This window comes from Eubalaena glacialis, chromosome 10, assembly GCF_028564815.1.
Source record: "Eubalaena glacialis isolate mEubGla1 chromosome 10, mEubGla1.1.hap2.+ XY, whole genome shotgun sequence".
Taxonomy (NCBI): Eukaryota; Metazoa; Chordata; class Mammalia; order Artiodactyla; family Balaenidae; genus Eubalaena; species Eubalaena glacialis.
The window spans coordinates 80,044,057-80,068,759 of record NC_083725.1 but is presented as its reverse complement, the minus strand read 5'-3'; the positions used below and the strand labels follow the sequence as shown (position 1 = coordinate 80,068,759).

Sequence of the window (24,703 nt, the reverse complement as noted above, 5' to 3'; positions counted from 1 at the left end):
GCTTGACTTTTTAGAAGCCATTCTTGGGTCAGTGTAATTTAGATGAGACAGAAGATTTTTTTAAATGTCTTGCCTCTATGTCATCTGTAGATGAGAATCTGTTTGAAAAGATACAACTTCAAACTTCCAGGCAGTTTACAAGACAGCCTTAGCTTTTACTTCCTGCTTGTGCAGGACCTCAAGGTCAGCTACAGATGGAGTGGCCAGGGCCTTCGCCTTTCCCAGATCTTTCCTGGGCCCGTGCACATCCCTAAACATGTGCTCAGCCTAGTATATGTGGTGGGATAAGTGTCCAAATTCTTTTCTTGCATATCCAGTTGTTCTGGCCCCTTTTGTTTAAAAAAAAAAAAAAACAACTATCCTCTTCTGTTGCCAGAGCTTTCCACTTCCCCAGGGTCATCTAGTGTCCAGGATTTCCTTTTAAATTCCCAATCAGCTCTTGTTTGCCCCAGTTGAAATCACAGCCTTACGCACTCACAATGTTACCTGGCATAGGATATAGGGGTTTTTTGTTTGTGTTTTTGGAGAGCTGAGCTCTGAGTCAAATGAAATATCCACAGCACCCTGGGAATAGAAGGGTTTTCCAGGGAGCTTGAACAAAACGTTTACTGTACTATCAGGTTGTTGCTTTTAATGCAGTTTCTAAAGAGGTCAGACTCTAATGGCTGCAAAGCTAGCAGCTTTTAGCTGTAGTATCACTGAGCTGGGCAGAGAGAGGGTTTGGGAAGTGCCCCCGGTTAAACTGTCACAGAACCCCACTGTCTCACCAAGGTTCGGTAGTTAGTTTCTCTTGTATAGATGACTTCTAGTTTGTTCTCTGGCTTTTGTTAACTTCCAGAATTCTGAAATGATTGAGTTTAGTTTTTTTCCCCTATTTTTGTTGTTTTAGCAGAAGAACAAGTTTACTGAGATCCTCTCTCTGCCATTCCGGAAGCTGATCGCTATATATGATTTTAATCCTTTGAAACTTGTTGAGACTTGTTTTATAGCTCAGCAAATGGTCTATTTTGATCAATCTTGTGTGTGTCCTTGGAAAAAATATGTATCTTGTAATGTCTGAGTGTGGTGTTTTATAGTCGATTAGGTCAAGTCAGTTAAATCATGTTGTCCTAATCTTCCATTTATCTATTACTAATATTTTGGTTTGCTTATTCTACTAGATAATGAGAGTGGTGAGTTAAAATCTCCAAAATGAATACAGATTTGTCTTTCTCTCCCTTTAGTTCTGTCAATTTTTGGTTTGTGTATTTTATTTTAATTAATTTTTGGTTTGTGTGTTTTATACCCATGAGATCAGACCTGTGTCCTTATATTTAGTGTGCCTTTTGTAAAGAGCACGTACTTGAGTCTTGTGCTGTTAATTGTCTGACAGTCTGTATCTATTGAGTGTATTTTCAACTTTTTTGTGGAAAACTGCACATTTTAGATAATATACTCTAACAACTCTGGTCAGATCCCTGGCACCCCCAGCTCCCCTACCAGCCACCCACGCAAGGTGTATATTTAACACAGTTTGCTTAATCCTCCATCTTGCTATTTCTTTTTTAGTTATTCTTTATGTTTTTGTTTCTTATTTTCTCTTTTCTTGTATTATTTTAGATTATTCAAGGTTTGTTGTTTTTTTTTTAATCATGCCATTTTACCTCCTATATTAGCTTCTTACTTATACTTTTTCTTCTATTCTTTTAATTATCACCCTGGATATTACAATGTGCATCTTCGAAGTATTAGTTTCTTTTAAATTAGAACGTTTTAGTACTTTTCAATCATTGCCAGTACACTGTAAGTTTAAGTCCAATTTACCCCTTTCCCACCCTTTGTGCCACTGTTACCATATACTTGACTTCTTTATACATTATGCAAGCCACAAGGGAGTCATTGTTTTTAATGATCAGTATTCTCTTATGTACCCATATATTTAGGCTTACCAGTGCTTTTCATTCATTCCTGCAGATCCATGCTTCAATCTGGATCATTTTCCTCCTACCTAAGGAACTTCCTTTGCTGAATCTTAGTAGTGCAAGTCTACTAGCAATAAATTCTACCAGCTTTTGTTTGTATGAAAAAAATGTTATTTCACCTTAATTTTTAAAGGATATTTTCACTGGATAAAGAATTCCAGGTTGGCAAGTTTTATTTTGCAATACTTTAAATATGCCATTCTATTGTCTTTGGTGACTGCAGTTAATAATACTGTATTGCATAATAATACTGTATTTCATATTTGAAAGTTGCTAAGAGAATAGATCTTAAAAGTTCTCATCACAAGAAAAAAAAATTTGTAACTATGTGTGGTGACAGATGTTGACTTATGGTGATCATTTCACAATATATACAAATACAAATCATTTTGCTGTATACCTAAAACTAATATAATGTTATGTCAATTCACCCCCCCATAGATAGATAATTGGATAAAAATTCTATTAGAATGACTTATTATAGGATATAGGATATAGTCAGGGTTTTTTTCTACTCTCATATGAAGATTTTTTTTTTTTCTCCCTCCACAATTACCATGCTACAAAAGAATGCTCTTTCCGGGGTTTTCCGTTGTTCTCTGTCTACAACTATTCAGGTTAAATAGTTCTATATTTTATCCCTGAATTGCTAGTGCCTAACAAAGTGCCTGATACATAGTACTTGTTCAAAAATTAACAAATGAATGAGCAAACTGTTAACTAATAGCCAACCCAAACTGCTTAGTTATGTTAACTTATAACGCAAGAAATGGTATTCGAAATTAGCTATAAATAGGTAATGACAAGGTTTGCACTACCATATACTTTGAGGCCTCCCATATTTAAGTCACAAAAATGATTTCTTACCAGCTCTTCTTAGACCTATATGGTGAGTTAACGATACAGAAGATGACCTTTGCTTCGGGATTGTCAGTAGATTTGAACTAAAAGGTCCATTTAGATAGCATCCTTGACTAAAAGGGAAAGATAATAGGTTAAGATTTTTAAAAACATGAGAAATTCCTTTTTTGCTTATGGTCTTCAATTCAATTAGCAAATATCTGCTTATACATTTAGTTTAGACATCTATGTAGTGCCTAAGGAGTAAAGCAGGAGCCAGCAAACTTTTACTGTAAAGAACCAAGTAGTAAATACTTTGAGCTTTGAAGGCCATAAGGTCTCTGCAGTTACTCAACTCTGCCACTGCAGTATAAAAACAGCCATAAACAATAATAAACAAATGAGTATGACTGTGTTTCAATATAATTTTATTGACAAAAACAGGTATGGGCCACATTGGGTCCACAGGCTGTAATTTGCTGAACCCTGGCTTCAAGCAGGTTATGAATATCACCTGGAGGGCTTCTTACTACACAGATTTCTAGTCCCACCCCCAAGATTTCTGATTCTAAAGGTCTGGGGTAGGGTCAGAAGATTGGCATTTCTAACAAGTACTTAGGTGGTCCAGGGACCTCACCGAGAATCACTGGCCTAAAACATACAGTTTTTCACTATCTTCCACTCCCCTTTTTCACAGATATTGATTACCCACTGATGCAATCATATCCTGTAACTGAAATGTTTATTACAGGTTTTAGGGTTCTTATGAAGAAATTACATATAGGTGAGCAATCACAGTATACCAACTGATACATAAAATGCATTTTAAGATTATATATTTTAAAGTTTCTGGCCCAGTGCCATACATATAGCACTTCCTTTCTTAGATAGTCACTAGCCTGTTTTCTTCTGTTAGTCAATTCCTGATGTGGGCACTTTGCTACAGGATCAAGAACAAATCTAGATTCTCTATTTTCTACTCGATATTTTGTTAGTATAGGCTGAGTTCTCAAGATTTTCCCTAACTCCTTCATCTTTTTTGTACTTCCACACCCCCTTACTCAAGGAAAATCTATTTTTCAGCATCAAATATTTCTGATGCTATCTTTGTGTGTGTTTTTCCATCTGTAAAATTAGAGATTTAGAATAAAGGACTTCTAAAATGACATCTAGCCTTTAGATTCTATAACATTTTTTGCTCAAGCTAATAGTAATAATAATTTGTTGGCAATGTTACAAAACGAGGCAATATGTAAATAATACCACTCAATAAACTCATCTCCCTACCAATGCTTAATCATTCTTTGTATTTGAATATTCATTGCCTACATATAGAGTGGGAGAGATGGGGAAAGAAGAGTGACAATACCACCCAGGGCAATATTCAAATAGAACAATCTGTGTACTCTACCAACATCTACTTCCTGATTAATATTCAAAACAAAGACAGGGTTTTCTCCTTCAGAGAAGAGACCCGAAGCACTGCTCCATAGTCTTCTACCTTAATCCAGGGGGCCTAATAATTGAAACAGTTAGCTGTTTAGAATTGAGAGGTCAAATTACAGGTTTTCAGCTCAGTTCCAGAATCACCTCATTAATTCCCTGCCTATAACCAGATAAATATATACCACAATGAGATTACATAAAAAATACTGAAGAGTGTATATGTATAACTGATTCACTTTATTATAAAGCAGAAACACACCATTGTAAAGCAATTATACTCCAATAAAGATGTTAAAAAAAAAATACTGAAGAAAGCAGAGGGCAAGATAGGCTAGGAGTCCCAGTGATTATTAATAGTTGGTAGGAAGGTGATTAAAGTCAGACTTGGGATCGGTCTTCAAATCCAAATGCACAAGCATTACAAGAGATGTCAAATGTTATGGTCACAGAGTTAAGTCATATGTTAAGAGTTGATTTCTAAGACAATCAATGCAAATTACCTTGACAAGTTTTGTATCACCTCATTTATTATTTTTTTAGGTAGCTGTAAAACTTGTTGTTTGTCCAACATCCAGATTTGCAGAGCCGTTATCTTAAAAACTGAGTGGGAGGACACCATTAGCCCTCTTGAATCTCTGCAGTTCAAATAGGTTCCAGGCATTGGTATAAATCTCTAATAAATTATCAGACACATAATTGAGAAGCTGGTTCCCAAGTACATTATTTAGAGGACATACTATTGCCAGGCAACAAGTTATTAGATTTAATTACAGAGCACTTACGGCGATGAACGATGAATCAGAATAGGTTAAAGGCAAGCCTCTTTAGTGTAGGAGTACCTATAGTTGATGGCCTCAGAGTTTTGGTACGCAATTTGCCTACATTTCCCCAGGGAAAGTCTGTTCAAAGGAAATGAGCTGAGAGCTCTGAATACGTTGTTTGTCCACAGGGAGGGTCTGGGTCGAAGCAGTCATTCCATGGATAGCAGTTTAGCCATTCTTTTAACCCTAGGTACTAACACTGTACTTGGGTAATTCAATTGTCAGCTAACCCAAAAAAGCATTCTTCAACCCCTCCTGGAATTTCCTGACCAGTAAAACTTCATCCTAGGTCTGAAACTTAAGCAGAAGGCAGTATCAACTGTCATATGGACACCATACCCCTGCAGGATACTTGTTAAGCAGCTGTTTATCTTCAAAGACCCATTTTAATGTAATCCCAAACTCTTTACAGTAGTCAAGCAGGTCTCAGAAGGGTTGTAATGACTAACGCAAGGTAGAAAATGAAAATTGCCATAAAAGAGCAAAGAAAAGGTGTTAAGGAGATTCACAGGTGAAACAGATTACTTTTCCTTGGAGAACAAGGGAGGGGGATGTCAGCGTGTTATTCTTAAGCTGTGACATCTGAGCTCAGTCTTTAAAGACATACAGAAATAGGGGTGAGAGGGTCTCTTCTAGGTAGAGGGAATAACTAAAAAGGGGCACAGATGTGCACAAACAGAGGGAATATCAAACAGTTAAGCTTGACTGGATTTTCAGATAAATAAAGGTGATACCGGAGAGGTATTTTGGAGTTATAAAGTAATGGCCTTCTTAATTAATTAAAATCTCAAGTCCTCTAAGAGATGAACAGTGGTAAACTTTTTTTTTTAATTAATTTATTTATGGCTGCGTTGGGTCTTCGTTGCTGCACGCGTGCTCCCTCTAGGGGCCACTCTTCATTGCGGTGCACGGGCTTCTCATTGCGGTGGCTTCTCTTGTTGCAAAGCACGGGCTCTAGGCGCGTGGGCTTCAGTAGTTGTGGCATGTGGGCTCAGTAGTTGTGGCACACAGGCCCTAGAGTGCAGGCTCAGTAGTTGTGGTGCACGGGCTTAGTTGCTCCGCGGCATGTGGGATGTTCCCGGACCAGGGCTCAAACCCATGTCCCCTGCATCGGCAGGCGGATTCTCAACCACTGCGCCACCAGGGAAGCCCCAGCAGTGGTAAACTCTTAAGAGTAGGTAATACAGTGGCTGTTCAAGTAGGACTAACTCTTCTTCCTTGTGGTTTTCCTCCTTTGGAGTCCTCTTATCATACCTAACATAAGGTTTATAATACTTCACTTTTTTCTCCAGGCAAAGCATAAAGAAAACCAAACTTAAGTCCTATATTACACTTTACACAAATGAGGCAGCTGAAAAATATAATCAGCTTAATTTTCAAACGGATTGAAACTAAAAACAAAATTATGAGAAAACTTCAAGGAAGAGTCTAACACAAGTTACATGCCTGTTACTTTCACGTAGAGAGCTTTCCAAATCATTTTTCTAGTCTTATTCTTTGCAAGACTTCTCATCTCTGTTTGCTTAATTTTTCCAAGTAAGGGTGCAACTTTGTCATGAGGGAGTAACAGAATTTTGAATCTCAGGCTAGGAATTTGGGCAGTATTCGATGGGTGTTGATAAATGTCCAAAAACTTAATGATTAGAAAAAACTGTATAATCAAAGTTTTGTTTATGGAAGATTTCTGGTGGAAGGGTAGAAGATGGATTGGGTAGTGAAGGATATTAGAAATGGAAGGATAATTCAATAGCCCACATAAGGAATAACGAAAGCATGAAATAGTATGGCCAAGTGATAAAGGAAAAAAAGGAATAGAGAGGAAAAGAGGTTTAGAGATAGACTCGACAACTGTTATCTATAGAGTAAGGTAACAGGATGTATAGATAACACCAAGTTTTCTAGGTAAATCAATTTTGTAAGCAACCACAAAACTAGAGGATTGCAGCACTGTGCCAGGAAATGAGGACAGAATAATAGTAACAGAGGGAAAAGCAGCTGGAGGGATGTGAAATTTGGTTTCAGACATAGTTTCAGGGAGCAAGAGGTTCAATATTTAAATCATGCTGAAATCATAGGGTGATTTAAAATCATAGTCAGAGAAGCTATGATCAGAATCCAGAGCTGCATTCATATCAAAACTAGGAAATGTGATCTCCATTCTAGAGTACTCTAATAAATTCAAAATGAATGCCTCATGATTCCAGAGTTACAAGCCTATTTGTTTTGTGCTACTAAAGCTTAAATGTTCCCAAACAAAATGTCACCATACATTAATGATCTATAGCTATGATGTCTAATATGCCTGCCATTTATGTCTGTATGATCGTTGCATATGGCTCTTTGTATTTTAATTAATTAAAATCAAATCAAATTTAAATTAAGTTCCTTAGTCATACTAGACACATTTCAAGCTCTCAATAGCCACATGTAGCTAGGGACTACCAAATTGCATGTACAGCTATAAAAAATTCCAATCATCACAGAAATTTCTATTGGATGGCACTGATATAGAGACTTGAATTTCAAAAGGAAGAGTGGCTGTAAATGCTTCATATATTCTCCTTTACCCTATGTTCAAAGTACACTTAGAAATATATTACTGAGAAGCTCCAGCTTCTGCACACTAGAAAGATTACTTCTAGCCTCACCTCTTTAAAGTAGATGTTTCTAATATGGCCAATTACTGTATTCTTCAAAGTTCTAAATCTTTTATGAGGCATATGATTTTGTTTTAATGAGTGTTATGTAAATATATTGAATCTGCCTATACTTACCTTTAACTCTGAGATATGTTCGTATAAAGATTAGTTTTCCTTGGACCATGTTTCTATTTTATTATCAATCGTGTGAGGCAGGAGTATAAAAATAACCTTAACTCAGTGTATCAAACGTTTCTTTTATCTTAAATGCATTGCTGTTACATCAATGTGATGGAAAGATGAAAAAATAGAATCATTTTCATCATTCTTTCTTAAACTCAAAAGTATTCTCAAGATGTTTCCCAGGATTAAGAAATACCTGTCGTATTTTCAGTTCCTAACGTCATTTACTTCCGTTATATCCTGCTTCCGTTAACAAAACAACAACAACGACAGCAACAAAAACCATTATCATGTTTAGGCTCTGGGCAAGCTTTGGACCAAAGCTCATTTTCCTGTAATGTTCTCTTCATACTTGAATCCATTCCTATTTTATAAATCATTTCACTCAATTTTTCTTTTATAAAAATGGAGTTCATCTACTTGAATGTACTGTAGAAGATTCAAATTAATAAATCACACAAGAATCTGGAAAATTACAATGATCTGATCATATTTCATATATAAAATGTTAATATAAAGTTTAACAGATGAATAGCTCTGATCCAACACTGCCACCTACTGTTTCAAATGTGTAACTACACAGGTCAAGTTAAAGTATCAATATACAGTCCTAACAGTCCTAACAAAGTGGTTTAACAGAAAATTTACACTGGTTCCAATTTTATTAACATGGTTAGAAAATTGACTAAATAGAAGCTTATAACTCACACAAGAGATCAATATCTTTCCTGGCCTTTAAAAGGCAAAGTATTGAATCCTTTGTTATCACAGTAAGTGGATATATATACATTCAGAAGATCTCAGCTCCTGCAATCTCCCAGCCTCACTTGGTTGCAGTTACTGACACCTCTCCTTTGTAGGATTAGCACTGTTTAGTTCCAAGTAAATCCTCAACAGAATATACAATATATTAGTAGTTTTAGTTCCCCAGCAGGAACAGGGCTTAAAAGTGTCCTGTTACCTTACATCTCACTTCTGAGGTAACATCTGGGGTGAACCTTGGGGATGCTCCTCCTTTCACAAGTCAGAAACTGTTGACCAACCTCTGAATACTACGCGTGGACTGGTGACTGCCCCTAACATGGCCACCTCTACCGTGGCTTTCCCAGTACTGCATCCTAAATTGATCCTTGTTTCCTTAAACTGCCTACCTGATTCATGTTCTTAAGGCTCCAGCATGCTTTGTACCCAACTTACCTATTTTGGGGGAGAAGGTAGATTACCTTCTTTTTAAGAATCAGTTTCTCTATCAGGCCACGTTACAAACAAAGCCGTCCTATACTAAAATACTTCCAGTGTTCCTTTATGCTTTTAGAACTATTTCAAACTTCATTCACAGAAAGAAAGTGGATGTATTAGATTCAGGTTTCTTGAAAAGGCTCTGGGGATTTTACCTTAAAATGCCAAATTCTTGGTGAGGCCTTTTGCCGTTATTGCGTTCCCACCTTGGAGAAGTCTGGTCAATAGGTGGCAGACCTGAGGTTCCCGAGCTCCTCCTCAGCTGTGGGGTTGATAAACTATTCCTACTGTTTAGCCCCTGTTGAATAATTTAACAATGATTAAAATCGTTATCCTTCAATATGCCATAAAAGATGGTCCGTGGAAATATCAATACAAAGTACAGTTGACCCTTGAACAACTCGGGGGTTAGGGGCACTGATCCTCTGTGCAGTCGAATAATCTGGGTGTCATAAATAACATACAAGTGGGCCTTCCCTATGCGGGCTTCCTCCGTATCCGGATTCCGCATCCGTGGAGCCAACCAACTGCAGATGGTGCAGAACTGTAGTATTTACTACTGAAAAAGATACGGGTCTGAGTGGACCCACACAGTTCAAACCCATGTCGTTTAAGGATCAACCGTACATTTTTAGCATGTATAGGAGAAACAAAATATTTTATTCTGAAAATCTGTCAATTTTACTCCAAACATAACATTCTATATTGTTCTTCTATTTACCTTCCTCCAACTAAAAAATGATTTCTGAACTCCCTACAGTTTAACCAAATTTTTTTTCTTTTGTACATTTTATTCCTAGTTTTATGAGAAATATGCAACGGACAATTTTAAAAGTAGATATGAAAGATTTATCCTGAAAAAAGACTTCAGAGGGCAAGCTTAGGATCAGGAGTGATCCCTCTTTCCTAATATATTTTCAGTACAATGCTAATGTACATAGATAGAGGTTAAACTGCAGAATTCTGAGCTACCTTTTGAATTAATGACTAAATTAAATTCAGAACACCTTTCACATTAAGAATATTTTACCCTAATTTTTGAAAATATTCTCGGTTAATCCAAATGTTAACCAGAATATTCCATTTTTGACCATTGTGAATAGGTGTTTTAGTGAAATCGACATTAAACAGTTTCTGCTTCTTATAAATTTCCCCTATCAGCAGACATGAAACCATCTCAAAGAGATAAATACCATTTATATTTAAGTTTTTCTAAGGATGTTGATTTTTTAAAGGTTCAATGTTAGTTATATTTACATTGAAAAAGTTGTTTATGTAACATCCTTTCTGACTATAATTTAGGTCCATACAATCTTTCTTAGTTCTTAATACACATATAAGACATTTACATTAAATTTTCTGCTCTAACTCCCTTTTCCTCACTAATTATTTTTTCATAAATGCTCTTGCTCTTTTCTGAAGTAACATCAGGCTTTTTATATTCTTTTCCAAAGCAGAGATAAATTAGATAAGAAATTCAAATAAGAAGTTTTAAAGAACACAAAGAAAAGAAATAAGGGTTACTTCCTTGTTCTTATATGACTTATTCCTATTAGTAAATTCTAGTACTCAAAATAAGCCTTATTACCTAGTATGTTCAGGAAATGAGGCAATTAGGCATCCTATTTAATTAATATTATTGTTTAAATGTTTCTAAAATGTACAGTATACTTTTCTACATAGGAAACATAATAACAAACATAATACTGATATCAATGTGATTTTTTGGGGGGTTTTTTTGGCCTCGTCATGCAGCTTGTGGGATCTCAGTTCCCCGACCAGGGATTGAACCCAGGCCACAGCAGTAAAAGCCCGAAATCCTAACCACAAGGCCACCAGGGAATTCCCTCAGTGTGATTTTTATCACTAAGATTTTTAAGAATTATTATTTTTTAAAATTACTATTCTAAACATCAGATGTCAATGGAAAATACAAAGGAAGAACAACATATCAAATGAAAACTAACTCAAGAATATATTAGTTATTTTATTGATGAATTTATTGCTATCCCTTTTTGTTGCTTGTGATTAACCTTTCTCATAGGTAGAGTTCTTAAAAAAAAAAAAAAAATGCCATATAACTTAATTACCATTGGGTTTTGTGTAATGCAGGTGCTACTCGATACACTTTAAAAATAAAAGCATCACACAAATACCTATAATCCAGATTTATGAACAATAATTATCAAAAATTTGCCCTAATAGGGCTTGCTTAATTTTTCAACACTTCTATACAATAATGCTGAGAATTAACAGAATTAACTCATGATCAAAGTCTCTCCAAAAACTATATTTAACTTTTTCTAAGCTCTAGATCACTATTACAATGAACAAAATTAACTGGTTTGAATTTCATCTTCTCTTAGTTTCTTTAGCCAGTAGAATAAAGTAGTTAAAATAATCTCTAAAATATTTCTATTTTTAAAGTTTTATGATCTTAGCTACTGGTAAAGGTATTGATAGTCAAATAAAAGAATTAAAAGCAATCTGAACAGACATAATGTATACCTATTTAGAACAGTATTTATTATTTTCTAAAGGAAATCCTATTTTGAATCAGTGATATTTAAAGAAAAATTAATCCCATATCTACTGATGGAAAAGTCAATGCCTATTGGGCTATAGTAATCTCCAGTGGGTAGGCGGGAGGTAGGGAGAGACAGTTCCAAAAAATGTGAAAATCAGTTTAAAATAATGCTGTGTAATTTCATAAAATGAATATTATAATGATCATTTTTTCTTGGTTCAAAAAGAACAATTTCTGGTTTCTAATGAATAAAATAGAATAATGACACAATTTGAATACTAGTTTGCTGTACAGCCTGAAATTAAATTTGCCTGTTGTTCTCTACTTCTTAAAAACAATAACAACAATAATAAAAAATAGTTGTTACCAATGAAGTTATAACTGCTAATTATAGCAATATTATTTAGAATAAAAACTGAATACTTGCTCAGAATTATTTGAGATTATGACTACTTCTGAAGTCCCAAGCAACTCAATGTATTGGAAAAGAAGCTGGCCCTTTAAAAAGAAATTCTATTTTATCCAAGACTTAAAGGAGCAGTTTTAATTCAAAAACATTATTAAACGTGATAAATAGGGCTGGCTGATTACTGTATTTTGACCTTGTGAAGTTTTCTATCTCCTTTCTCGGCTGGGTCCTCTATTTCAGAGCAGGGATAAAATCCAGGAAATGGTGTGAGAGGATTAATCTTTGGCCTACAGGAGCCAGAGAAAGCACCCATCAAGCTACTGATACTCCGGAGGGAAGAAATGACTTGCGGGGGAAGAGTTGGGTCAACCAGAAGATCTGACACCATATTACGAGCCTCATTTAGCACCGAAAGATCAACTCCACTTCCACCTCCAGAATTCTAGAAAAGAAAAAAAAAAAAACCATAAAATTATATATGTGTTACACAGAAAATTTAACATTTAAGAAAAACTTAACTCTAACAATAACTAAGTACTTGAATCCTAGTAAATATTAATTTTCATTTATTTGGACATGGCATAAATGATATAACAAGTGGTATGATTCTAACTTTAAAATTTTTGATGCTGATATAACAGATATTGTGAACTTTAATTTTTTTTCTACATTTTTCATTAGTGTATCTCATATTTAATGGTATTCATTAATGACTTACCTTATAACTAGTATGGAACCAAATTTGTGTTTCTTTCAAAATCTATAGTTTGGGCATTTTATTAATTTATTAATGATTCTCTTTCCTCTATGTCAAAATTTCTTTCAAATATATACAGCATTTCTTTTATTTACTCCTCACTTAAGAGGTAGTCTAGCATAGTGACAAGGCTTTGCTGCAAAGACATCTGAGTTGGAAATCGACTTGGAGCAAGTTATTCAACATCTGAACTTTTCAATTTCTTCACTGTAAAATGGGGATAACAACTACCTCATTAAGGGCTGATATGAGAATTAAATCTGATAATCTATGTAAAGCACATAAAGCAATGCATGGTACATATATTTAAAATGCAATAAATAAAACTATTATTATCCATATTATAGAAAACGATGAGATAAAAAGGAGAAAAAATGGTGTCAGAGTTCAAAGGAGATAGTGATAACACTGAACTGAATAGTTAATATGGAAGGAATAACAGGACACTGGGCCCTTAAAAATGGATAGGAAATATTTTTTTTAATTTAAAACTAATATTTCATTGATGAATATATATGATATGATTTTTACTTTTTGAAAATACATATATATTATGTTCAACTCAATTACCCACAGAAATAAGTGCACTGATAATCAGAACAGTGAATTAAATGTTACTTTTGTTTGTTTTATTGTGCCTTGAATTTACATTTGGGTGTGTTCGTAAGTATTCAAAGTATTTATTGAGTTCACTGTTTATTAATTATCCTCAACACATTTTGAAATTGAGAAATGTTATGAAAGTTAGACCAACAATTAGCTTAGTAATGTCTTTGCTCTTTGTGGAATTCTTTTTTTTTCCCCTTGTGAAATATTATTTTGTATTAGTTTTTATTTTAAAACGTTCCCCATTATTGGGCCATAGCCCAGCTATTTCTAGTCTTTATAAGCAAACACCTCTCTCTATATGTCACTGTAGATATTAAGCATACTTCTGACAGATAGCTTCCCCTAACTTGAACTACTGAACCAAAGTAAATGAACCAAACCAAAATCACTATAAAACTACCCTTGCATATGTTGGTCAAACCTATACCTCCACAAATTGTATATAACAGTATCTGTTTTCCCACACCCAAATAAGAAATCTGTTGTCATTTGCGTTGGTGTTCCCTTATATGCAGTGTGTCATTTCTCTCTGGCTGCTTTCAAAATATTTTCTTTGCTTTTAGTTTTCAAAAGTTTAATTGACATATCTTGGAGTAGATTTGGGGCGGGGGGGCGCTGATCCTATTTGGGATTCACTCAGCTTCTTGAATTTGCAGAATTACATCTTTTGCAAAATTTGGGAAGTTTTCAGCTATTACTTCTTCAAATACTTTTTCAAACCCACTCTCTCTCCTTCTCAGACATATCATATCTCATGATATGAATGTTGGATCTTTTGTTATTGTCCACCAGGTCCTGAAGGCTCTGTTCATTTTGTTTCCATTTATTTTCTCAATGTTGTTCAAATTGAGTAAATTCTACTGATCTATCCTCAAGCTCACAGATTCTGTGCTCTGTGATCACCACTCTATTGACCATTTTACAAGTTTTTTTACTTCTATTATTGCATTTTGCAGTTCTATAACTTCCCCCCTTTTTTTTTTTTTGGTAACTTCTATTTTTTTGCTAAGATTTTCTATTTTGTTTATTTGTTTCAAGAGAATTTGTAATTGCTTGTTAGGATGTTTTTATGATGGCCGCTTTAAAATTCTTTGTCAGACAATTCCAAATCCGATCATCTTGGTGTTAATCATTGTCTTTTTTCATTTAAGTTGTGATTCTCCTGGTTCTTGGTATGACAGGTGATTTTCAAAATTTTATCAACATTTTGGTAACTATGCTAGAAGACTCTGGGTCCTATTTAAATCTTTTATAGTAGGAGGTGGTCTTCCTCTTTAGATTTAGCACCAAGTCCTAGTCTACTTTTTCAGGCTGTAGTTCTAATGAAAATTTAATTCTCAGGGCATTCACAGTGGTATTTTCCGTCTGCTTGATTTTCTCCTGGTGCCACTAGGGTTTCCACTGGTCCCTGCTGGTGCTGCGCGTGACAGTCGGTGGGGAGCTTCCTCAGGTTGGGCTATCTGGTGCCTCTAGGTCGGGGAAGGGAGTCTCCAAGCCACAAGGACAAAGAGCACTTTCTGGGCTAGGCACCTGTGTTGTGGAGACCTGGCCACCCTCTGTCTCATTGGGGAAGGGGAGTCTCATGCCTAGTAGGGAATAACCATACTTCCCTGGCCACTTAATGTCAATGGAGTTCCTGATCAATTCCCCCTTGGTGTTGTTGGCAAGACTCTCATTCAATTTTAAGGAAAGGAAGAGCCTACCTGCATCACATTCTATGATTAGGCTGGGAGTCTGCATTACCCCAACATTTGCTGTTGGGTGACAGTTATAAGACACCCTGTCACACTATGTTGTTCCTCTGTTACTGGGGTCCCTAATTTCTCCTCTTTGCATTTTTCAGAGTTCTCCTTTGTTCGCCTCTTGCGTTATTTCCAGAGTTTATACTGGTACTTAGCAGAGAGTATCAGGGAGAATTAAATCTGATGATACATGCAGAACACATAAAGCAATGTATAGAATATATAGGTAAAGGGCAATAAATATTATTATTATGGAAAGTGGTGAGATAAAAATACAGATAAAATGGTACCAGAGTTCAAAGAATATATAGATAACTTTAATCTGAGTGATTAACAGAAACATCATGGTAAGAGTGGCATTTGAGCTGAGCTGTTCATTTGGTAGGATTTTACTCAGAAAGATTAGGAGAAAACAATTTTTTACAATAAAAACAAACAAAATTTATTTGGGGAAACTCATTCTTCAAGAAGGAGAGAGCATAAATAAAGGTACAAAACTGGTGAAATAGCGATGTACAGGGAACGTAAAATTTTTTAAGTATAGGTTATATATATATATATATATATATATATATATATATATATATACTTTTTTTTTTTTTTAAAGAGCAGTGGAAGATAAGGTTGGAGGAGGCATGTTGGAACCAATATTTGAGAACATCAGATTCCAGGCTAAGGAATATGGACAATGGAGAGTCATGGATTTTGAGGCGGTCAAAGAGAAATAAAGCAAGAAAAGGAAAAAAGAAGTGATGGAGGGCATTAAAAAGATGGCAGTACTTATGATGTTAAGACCTGACAAAAGTGTGAGAAAAGAGCATTCCAGACACACAGACTAGCGCCTGCAAAGATGCAGAGGCACAGAGCTGATCTCCCTGCTCTGTGCTTTGTGACCACCTAGAGGGGTAGGATAGGGAGGGTGGGAGGGAGGGAGATGCAAGAGGGAAGAGATATGGGAACATATGTATATGTATAACTGATTCACTTTGTTATAAAGCAGAAACTAACACACCATTGTAAAGCAATTATACTCCAATAAAGATGTTAAAAAAAAAAAAGATGCAGAGGCAGAAGCCTGCCTGGCTTGTTTGAGGAATAACAAGGCCAGTGTAGCGGCAGCAGAGTAAATGAAAGAGAAAGCAGAAGATGAGGTCAGAGAAGTGAAAGGGAGTAAAGGAAGGGACCATATTGTGCAGGGTCTTGTAAGTCCATGATTAGGACTTTAGCTTTTATTTTTGGTGAGATAGGAGCATAGTGAGCAAGAGACTGACATCATCTGACTTATGTCAGACCGAATGGAATATTCAAATTATTTGCTATAACTTTAAAAGTTTAACTTAAATTCTTATTTCCCATTTGGCTTATATTTGGCAAACTCTTGTTTTTGTACACAGAGCCAAGAATACTACATTTTAACAGTTACTGTGGGAGTGGAGGAGGGGGAGGAGTAGGTGGCTGTATGTCCCTGCAAATGCTAAAATATTTGCTATATGGCCCTTTATAGGAAAAAATTTGCTAACTCGTATCTTTTACTATAATTTCAGAGATGCTTAGTATTTATTATTATTGAAATTAATATAATATTAGCTTATATTTTTGTGTGCTACTATGTACCAGGCACATATTATTATTATTTTAATCAGTCCTCTGAGGAAACTGGTATTTATTATTCCCAATTTATAGATGAGGAAATAGGTTCAAAGGGTCTTAAAAGGCTTGCCTAATTTTTCAGCTGCGAGGGACTAGTTTGCATCAGACCAACTCTTCTGCCTAGAACAACTGGTCTAGAAAAGCCAAAATAAAATAGAAATAGCATCCATTTCAGGGCATCAGAACAGGGCTTGAAAAAAACAAGAACCTAGAGTTAAAAGATTGAAATGAACCCAATATTCTGTGCTACTTTTTTCTTTCACAGAATTTGCTACTGATTCATAGCTGACATGGGGCAGAGAAGATGATAAGCAGAGCAGTTAAGAGGCTAGGAAACAGCTCTATACTGGGAGACCAAAACTGGAATTTAGGGTTACAAAGACAGGGAGAGCTTTAAATGCCAAGCAAGATCCCAGAGAGAAGGGAAGAACAAAGATGCAAGCTTGAATTCAGAGATGCTTTTCCCCTGAAGATATTTGGCAATCTGTAAACAGTGGCCAAGAGATGGAGAAACCAAGCAGAAATCCTCAAAAAGATTTCTATTTTGAAAGTAAAATATAGTTTTCAGCAGTCTCAATGCTGGAGGAAACAAAACGAGTTCGGAGAAAAACACCACTAACCAAACTGTTATAAGAAGAGACAGAAAACCTGAATAGGCCTAAAACTATTAAAGAAACTTAATAATTTAAAACTTGTCCATAAGAAAAGCTCCAAACTGAGATAGCATCACCAGAGTAGAATATTCTTCCAAAGGAAGAAATGAAACCCATCTTACCAGACTCTTCTAGATAATAGAAAAAAAGGTAATTTCCCACCTTATTTTATGAGGCCAGTATAACCTTTATACCAAAAACATGCCAAAAACATGAAAAACAAGAATAATAGGCCAATTCTCTCACGTAGACATAGATTCAAAATATTAATAAATAAAATCCAGTGATTGATATATATATATGTGTGTGTGTGTGTGTGTATATATATATATATATATATATATATTTTTTTTTTTTTTTTGGGCTGAGTTGGGTCTTCGTTGCTGTACACAGGCTTTCTTTAGTTGCGGCTAGCAGGGGCTACTCTTCGTTGCAGTGCACGGGCTTCTCATTGTGGTGGCTTCTCTTGTTGCGGAGCACGGGCCCTAGAGCACTCAGGCTCCAGTAGTTGCGGCACGTGGGCTCTAGAGCGCAGGCTCAGTAGGTGTGGCGCTCGGGCTTAGTTGCTCCACGGCATGTGGGATCTTCCCGGCCCACGGATCGAACCCGTGTCCCCTGCATTGGCAGGCGGATTCTTAAACACTGCACCACCAGGGAAGTCCCTGATACATATATATTTTTTTTAATCAGTCATCAATTTTATACACATCACTGTATACATGTCAATCCCAATCGCCCAATTCAGCACACCATCATCCCCACCCCACCGCAGTTTTCCCCCCTTGGTGTCCATACGTTTGTTCTCTACATCTGTGTCTCAACTTCTGCCCTGCAACCCGGTTCATCTGTACCATTTTTCTAGGTTCCATATACATGCGTTAATATACGATATTTGTTTTTCTCTTTCTGACTTACTTCACTCTGTATGACAGTCTCTAGATCCATCCACGTCTCAACAAATGACTCAATTTCGTTCCTTTTTATGGCTGAGTAGTATTCCATTGTATATATGTACCACATCTTCTTTATCCATTCATCTGTCGATGGGCATTTAGGTTGCTTCCATGACCTGGCTATTGTAAATAGTGCTGCAATGAACATTGGGGTGCATGTGCCTTTTTGAATTACGGTTTTCTCTGGGTATATGCCCAGTAGTGGGATTGCTGGGTCATATGGTAATTCTATTTTTAGTTTTTTAAGGAACCTCCATATTGTTCTCCATAGTGGCTGTATCAATTTACATTCCCACCAACAGTGCAAGAGGGTTCCCTTTTCATCACACCCTCTCCAGCATTTGTTCTTTGTAGATTTTTTGATGATGCCCATTCTAACTGGTGTGAGGTGATACCTGATTGTAGTTTTGATTTGCATTTCTCTAATAATTAGTAATGTTGAGCATCTTTTCATGTGCTTCGTGGCCGTCTGTATGTCTTCTTTGGAGAAATGTCTATTTAGGTCTTCTGCCCATTTTTGGATTGGGGTGTTTGTTTCTTTAATATTGAGCTGAATGAGCTGTTTATATATGTTAGAGATTAATCCTTTGTCCGTTGATTCGTTTGCAAATATTTTCTCCCATTCTGAGGGTTGTCTTTTCATCTTGTTTATGGTTTCCTTTGCTGTGCAAAAGCTTTGAAGTTTCATTAGGTCCCATTTGTTTATTTTTGTTTTTATTTCCATTACTCTAGGAGGTGGATCAAAAAAGATCTTGCTGTGATTTATGTCAAAGAGTGTTCTTCCTATGTTTTCCTCTAAGAGTTTTATAGTGTCCGGTCTTACATTTAGGTCTCTAATCCATTTTGAGTTTATTTTTGTGTATGGTGTTAGGGAGTATTCTAATTTCATTCTTTTACATGTAGCTGTCCAGTTTTCCCAGCACCACTTATTGAAGAGACTGTCTTTTCTCCATTGTATATCTTTGCCTCCTTTGTCATAGATTAGTTGACCATAGGTGCGTGGGTTTATCTCTGGGCTTTCTATCTTGTTCCATTGATCTATGTTTCTGTTTTTGTGCCAGTACCATATTGTCTTGATTACTGTAGCTTTGTAATATAGTCTGAAGTCAGGGAGTCTGATTCCTCCAGCTCCGTTTTTTTCCCTCAAGACTGCTTTGGCTATTAGGGGTCTTTTGTGTCTCCATACAAATTTTAAGATGATTTGTTCTAGTTCCGTAAAAAATGCCATTGGTAATTTGATAGGGATTGCATTGAATCTGTAGACTGCTTTGGGTAGTATAGTCATTTTCACAATGTTGATTCTTCCAATCCAAGAACATGGTATATCTCTCCATCTGTTGGTATCATCTTTAATTTCTTTCATCAGTCTCTTACAGTTTTCTGCATACAGGTCTTTTGTCTCCCTAGGTAGGTTTATTCCTAGGTATTTTATTCTTTTTGTTGCAATGGTAAATGGGAGTGTTTCCATAATTTCTCTTTCAGATTTTTCATCATTAGTGTATAGGAATGCAAGAGATTTCTGTGCATTAATTTTGTATCCTGCAACTTTACCAAATTCATTAATTAGCTCTAGTAGTTTTCTGGTGGCAGTTTTAGGATTCTCTATGTATAGTATCATGTCATCTGCAAACAGTGACAGTTTTACTTCTTCTTTTCCAATTTGTATTTCTTTTATTTCTTTTTCTTCTCTGATTGCCGTGGCTAGGACTTCCAGAACTATGTTGAATAATAGTGGTGAGAGTGGACATCCTTGTCTCGTTCCTGATCTTACAGGAAATGCTTTCAGTTTTTCACCGTTGAGAATGATGTTTGCTGTGGGTTTGTCATATATGGCCTTTATTATGTTGAGGTAGGTTCCCTCTATGCCCACTTTCTGGAGTGTTTTTATCATAAATGGGTGTTGAATTTTGTCAAAAGCTTTTTCTGCATCTATTGAGATGATCATATGGTTTTTATTCTTCAATTTGTTAATATGGTGTATCACATTGATTGATTTGCATATATTGAAGAATCCTTGCATCCCTGGGATAAATCCCACCTGATCGTGGTGTATGTTCCTTTTAATGTGTTGTTGCATTCTGTTTGCTAGTATTTTGTTGAGGATTTTTGCATCTATATTCATCAGTTATATTGGTCTGTAATTTTCTTTTTTTGTAGTGTCTTTGTCTGGTGTTGGTACCAGGGTGATGGCGGCCTCGTAGAATGAGTTTGGGAGTGTTCCTTCCTCTGCAGTTTTTTGGAAGAGTTTGAGAAGGATGGGTGTTAGCTCTTCTCTAAATGTTTGATAGAATTCACCTGTGAAGCCATCTGGTCCTGGACTTTTGTTTGCTGGAAGATTTTTAATCACAGTTTCAATTTCATTCCTTGTGATTGGTCTGTTCATATTTTCTGTTTCTTCCTGGTTCAGTCTTGGGAGGTTATACCTTTCTAAGAATTTGTCCATTTCTTCCAGGTTGTCCATTTTATTGGCATAGAGTTGCTTGTAGTAGTCTCTTAGGATGCTTTGTATTTCTGTGGTGTCTGTTGTAACTTCTCCTTTTTCATTTCTGATTTTATTGATTTGAGTCCTCTCCCTCTTTTTCTTGATGAGTCTGGCTAATGGCTTATCAATTTTGTTTATCTTCTCAAAGAACCAGCTTTTAGTTTTATTGATCTTTGCTATTGTTTTCTTTGTTTCTATTTCATTTATTTCTGCTCTGATCTTTATGATTTCTTTCCTTCTGCTAACTTTGGGTTTTGTTTGTTCTTCTTTCTCTAGTTTCTTTAGGTGTAAGGTTAGATTGTTTACTTGAGATTTTTCTTGTTTCTTTAGGTAGGCTTGTATAGCTATAAACTTCCCTCTTAGAACTGCTTTTGCTGCATCCCATAGGTTTTGGGTTGTCGTGTTTTCATTGTCATTTGTCTCTAGGTATTTTTTGATTTCCTCTTTGATTTCTTCAGTGATCTCTTGGTTATTTAGGAACGTATTGTTTAGCCTCCATGTGTTTGTGTTTTTTACGTTTTTTTCCCTGTAATTCATTTCTAATCTCATAGCGTTGTGGTCAGAAAAGATGCTTGATATGATTTCAATTTTCTTAAATTTACTGAGGCTTGATTTTTTTTTTTAATTTTATTTATTTAAGGCTGTGTTGGGTCTTCGTTTCTGTGAGAGGGTTTTCTCTAGTTGCGGCAGGTGGGGGCCACTCTTCATCGCGGTGCACGGGCCTCTCACTATCGCGGCCTCTCTTGTTGTGGAGCACAGGCTCCAGATGCGCAGGCTCAACAATTGTGGCTCACGGGCTAGTTGCTCCGTGGCATGTGGGATCCTCCCAGACCAGGGCTCGAACCCGTGTCCCCTGCATTGGCAGGCAGACTCTCAACCACTGCGCGACCAGGGAAGCCCCTGAGGCTTGATTTGTGACCCAAGATGTGATCTATCCTGGAGAATGTTCCGTGCGCACTTGAGAAGAACGTGTAATCTGCTGTTTTTGGATGGAATGTCCTATAAATATCAATTAAATCTATCTGGTCTATTGTGTCATTTAAAGCTTCTGTTTCCTTATTTATTTTCATTTTGGATGATCTGTCCATTGGTGTAAGTGAGGTGTTAAAGTCCCCCACTATTATTGTGTTACCTCGATTTCCTCTTTTATAGCTGTTAGCAGTTGCCTTATGTATTGAGGTGCTCCTATGTTGGGTACATATATATTTATAATTGTTATATCTTCTTCTTGGATTGATCCCTTGATCATTATGTAGTGTCCTTCCTTGTCTCTTGTAACATTCTTTATTTTAAAGTCTATTTTATCTGATATGAATATTGCTACTCCAGCTTTCTTTTGATTTCCACTTGCATGGAATATCTTTTTCCATCCCCTCACTTTCAGTCTGTATGTGTCCCTAGGTCTAAAGTGGGTCTCTTGTAGACAGCATATATATGGGTCTTGTTTTTGTATCCATTCAGCAAGCCTGTGTCTTTTGGTTGGAGCATTTAATCCATTCACGTGTAAGGTAATTATCGATATGTATGTTCCTATGACCATTTTCTTAATTGTTTTGGGTTTGTTTTTGTAGGTCCTTTTCTTCTCTTGTGTTTCCCACTTAGAGAAGTTCCTTTAGCATTTGTTGTAGAGCTGGTTTGGTGGTGCTGAATTCTCTTAGCTTTTGCTTGTCTGTAAAGCTTTTGATTTCTCCATCAAATCTAAATGAGATCCTTGCTGGGTAGAGTAATCTTGGTTGTAGGTTCTTCCCTTTCATCACTTTAAGTATATCATGCTACTCCCTTCTGGCTTGTAGAGTTTCTGCTGAGAAATCAGCTGTTAACCTTATGGGAGTTCCCTTGTATGTTATTTGTCGTTTTTCCCTTGCTGCTTTCAATAATTTTTCTTTGTCTTTAATTTTTGCCAATTTGATTACTATGTGTCTCGGCATGTTTCTCCTTGGGTTTATCCTGTATGGGACTCTCTGCGCTTCCTGGACTTGGGTGGCTATTTCCTTTCCCATGCTAGGGAAGTTTTCGACTATAATCTCTTCAAATATTTTCTCGGGTCCTTTCTCTCTCTCTTCTCCTTCTGGGACCCCTATAATGTGAATGTTGTTGCGTTTAATGTTGTCCCAGAGGTCTCTTAGGCTGTCTTCATTTCTTTTCATTCTTTTTTCTTTAGTCTGTTCCGCAGCAGTGAATTCCACCATTCTGTCTTCCAGGTCACTTACCCATTCTTCTGCCTCAGTTATTCTGCTATTGATTCCTTCTAGTGTAGTTTTCATTTCAGTTATTGTATTGTTCATCTCTGTTTGTTTGTTCTTTAATTCTTCTAGGTCTTTGTTAATCATTTCTTGCATCTTCTCAATCTTTGCCTCCATTGTTTTTCCGAGGTCCTGGATCATCTTCACTATCATTATTCTGAATTCTTTTTCTGGAAGGTTGCCTATCTCCACTTCGTTTAGTTGTTTTTCTGGGGTTTTTTCTTGTTCCTTCATCTGGTATATAGCCCTCTGCCTTTTCATCTTGTCTATCTTTCTGTAAATGTGGTTTTTGTTACACAGGCTGCAGGATTGTAGTTTTTCTTGCTTCTGCTGGCTGCCCTCTGGTGGTTGAGGCTATCTAAGAGGCTTGATGGGAGGCTCTGGTGGTGGGTAGAGCTGACTGTTGCTCTGGTGGGCAGAGCTCGGTAAAACTTTAATCCACTTGACTGTTGATGGGTGGGGCTGGGTTCCCTCCCTGTTGGTTGTTTTGCCTGAGGCAACCCAACACTGGAGCCTACCTGGGCTCTTTGGTGAGGCTAATGGCAGACTCTGGGAGGGCTCACGCCAAGGAGTACTTCCCAGAACTTCTGCTGCCAGTGTCCTTGTCCCCACGGTGAAACAGAGCCAGCCCCCACCTCTGCAGGAGACCTTCCAACACTAGCAGGTAGGTCTGGTTCAGTCTCCCCCAGGGTCACTGCTCCTTCCCCTGGGTCCCGATGTGCACACTATTTTGTGTGCGCCCTCCAAGAGTAGGGTCTCTGCTTCCCCCAGTCCTGTCGAAGTCCTGCAATCAATTCCCACTAGGCTTCAAAATCTGATTCTCTATGAATTCCTCCTCCCGTTGCCGGACCCCCAGGTTGGGAAGCCTGACGTGGGGCTCAGAACCTTCACTCCAGTGGGTGGACTTCTGTGGTATAAGTGTTCGCCAGTCTGTGAGTCACCCACCCAGCAGTTATGGGATTTGATTTTACTCTGATTGCGCCCCTCCTACCGTCTCATTGTGGCTTCTCCTTTGTCTTTGGACGTGGGGTATCTTTTTTGGTGAAGTCCAGTGTCTTCCTGTCGATGACTGTCCAGCAGCCAGTTGTGATTCTGGTGCTCTCGCAAGAGGGAGTGAGAGCACGTCCTTCTACTCCGCCATCTTGGTTAATCTCCTCACACTGACCGCTTTTATCATAGGATTCCTTACTTCAAACACCTCTAATGGCCTCCCTCTTTCAACCTTGATTCCACTCAAAAAGATATTTTTAAGCAACACAATCAGGATAAGAATTAAGCAAAATTCTGGCCCAAAGAGTTCCCTGTTTCTGCTGCCGCCGCGGCTGAACTCTCATCTTCTATATCCTGATACATATTTTTAAAAAGAAAATACTTCTTGATCAAATTTGCTTTATTCTGGGATTCCAGGGATGGTTCAACACAGGCACAAAAATAAAACAATATAATTTACCACATCAATAGAATAAATGGGGGAAAATCCAGGGATCATCTCAATAGGTGCAGAAAAAGCATCTGATAAAATTCTACACTCATTTATGACTTAAAAGAA

At 36.8% G+C, this 24,703-nt stretch overlaps 1 protein-coding gene across 1 annotated transcript in view; it reads right to left on the bottom strand.

Moving 5' to 3' along the window:
• PDE3B (phosphodiesterase 3B) overlaps positions 1 to 24,703 on the bottom strand; it is a 174,824-nt gene that overhangs the window by 45,418 nt on the left and 104,703 nt on the right. The window contains exons 3-5 of the mRNA XM_061201481.1: positions 12,259 to 12,507; positions 9,285 to 9,427; positions 2,829 to 2,935 (exon numbers count right to left, since the gene is read on the bottom strand). Coding sequence (XP_061057464.1) covers positions 2,829 to 2,935; positions 9,285 to 9,427; positions 12,259 to 12,507 — 499 coding nt within the window. The remainder of the gene's footprint in view (positions 1 to 2,828; positions 2,936 to 9,284; positions 9,428 to 12,258; positions 12,508 to 24,703) is intronic.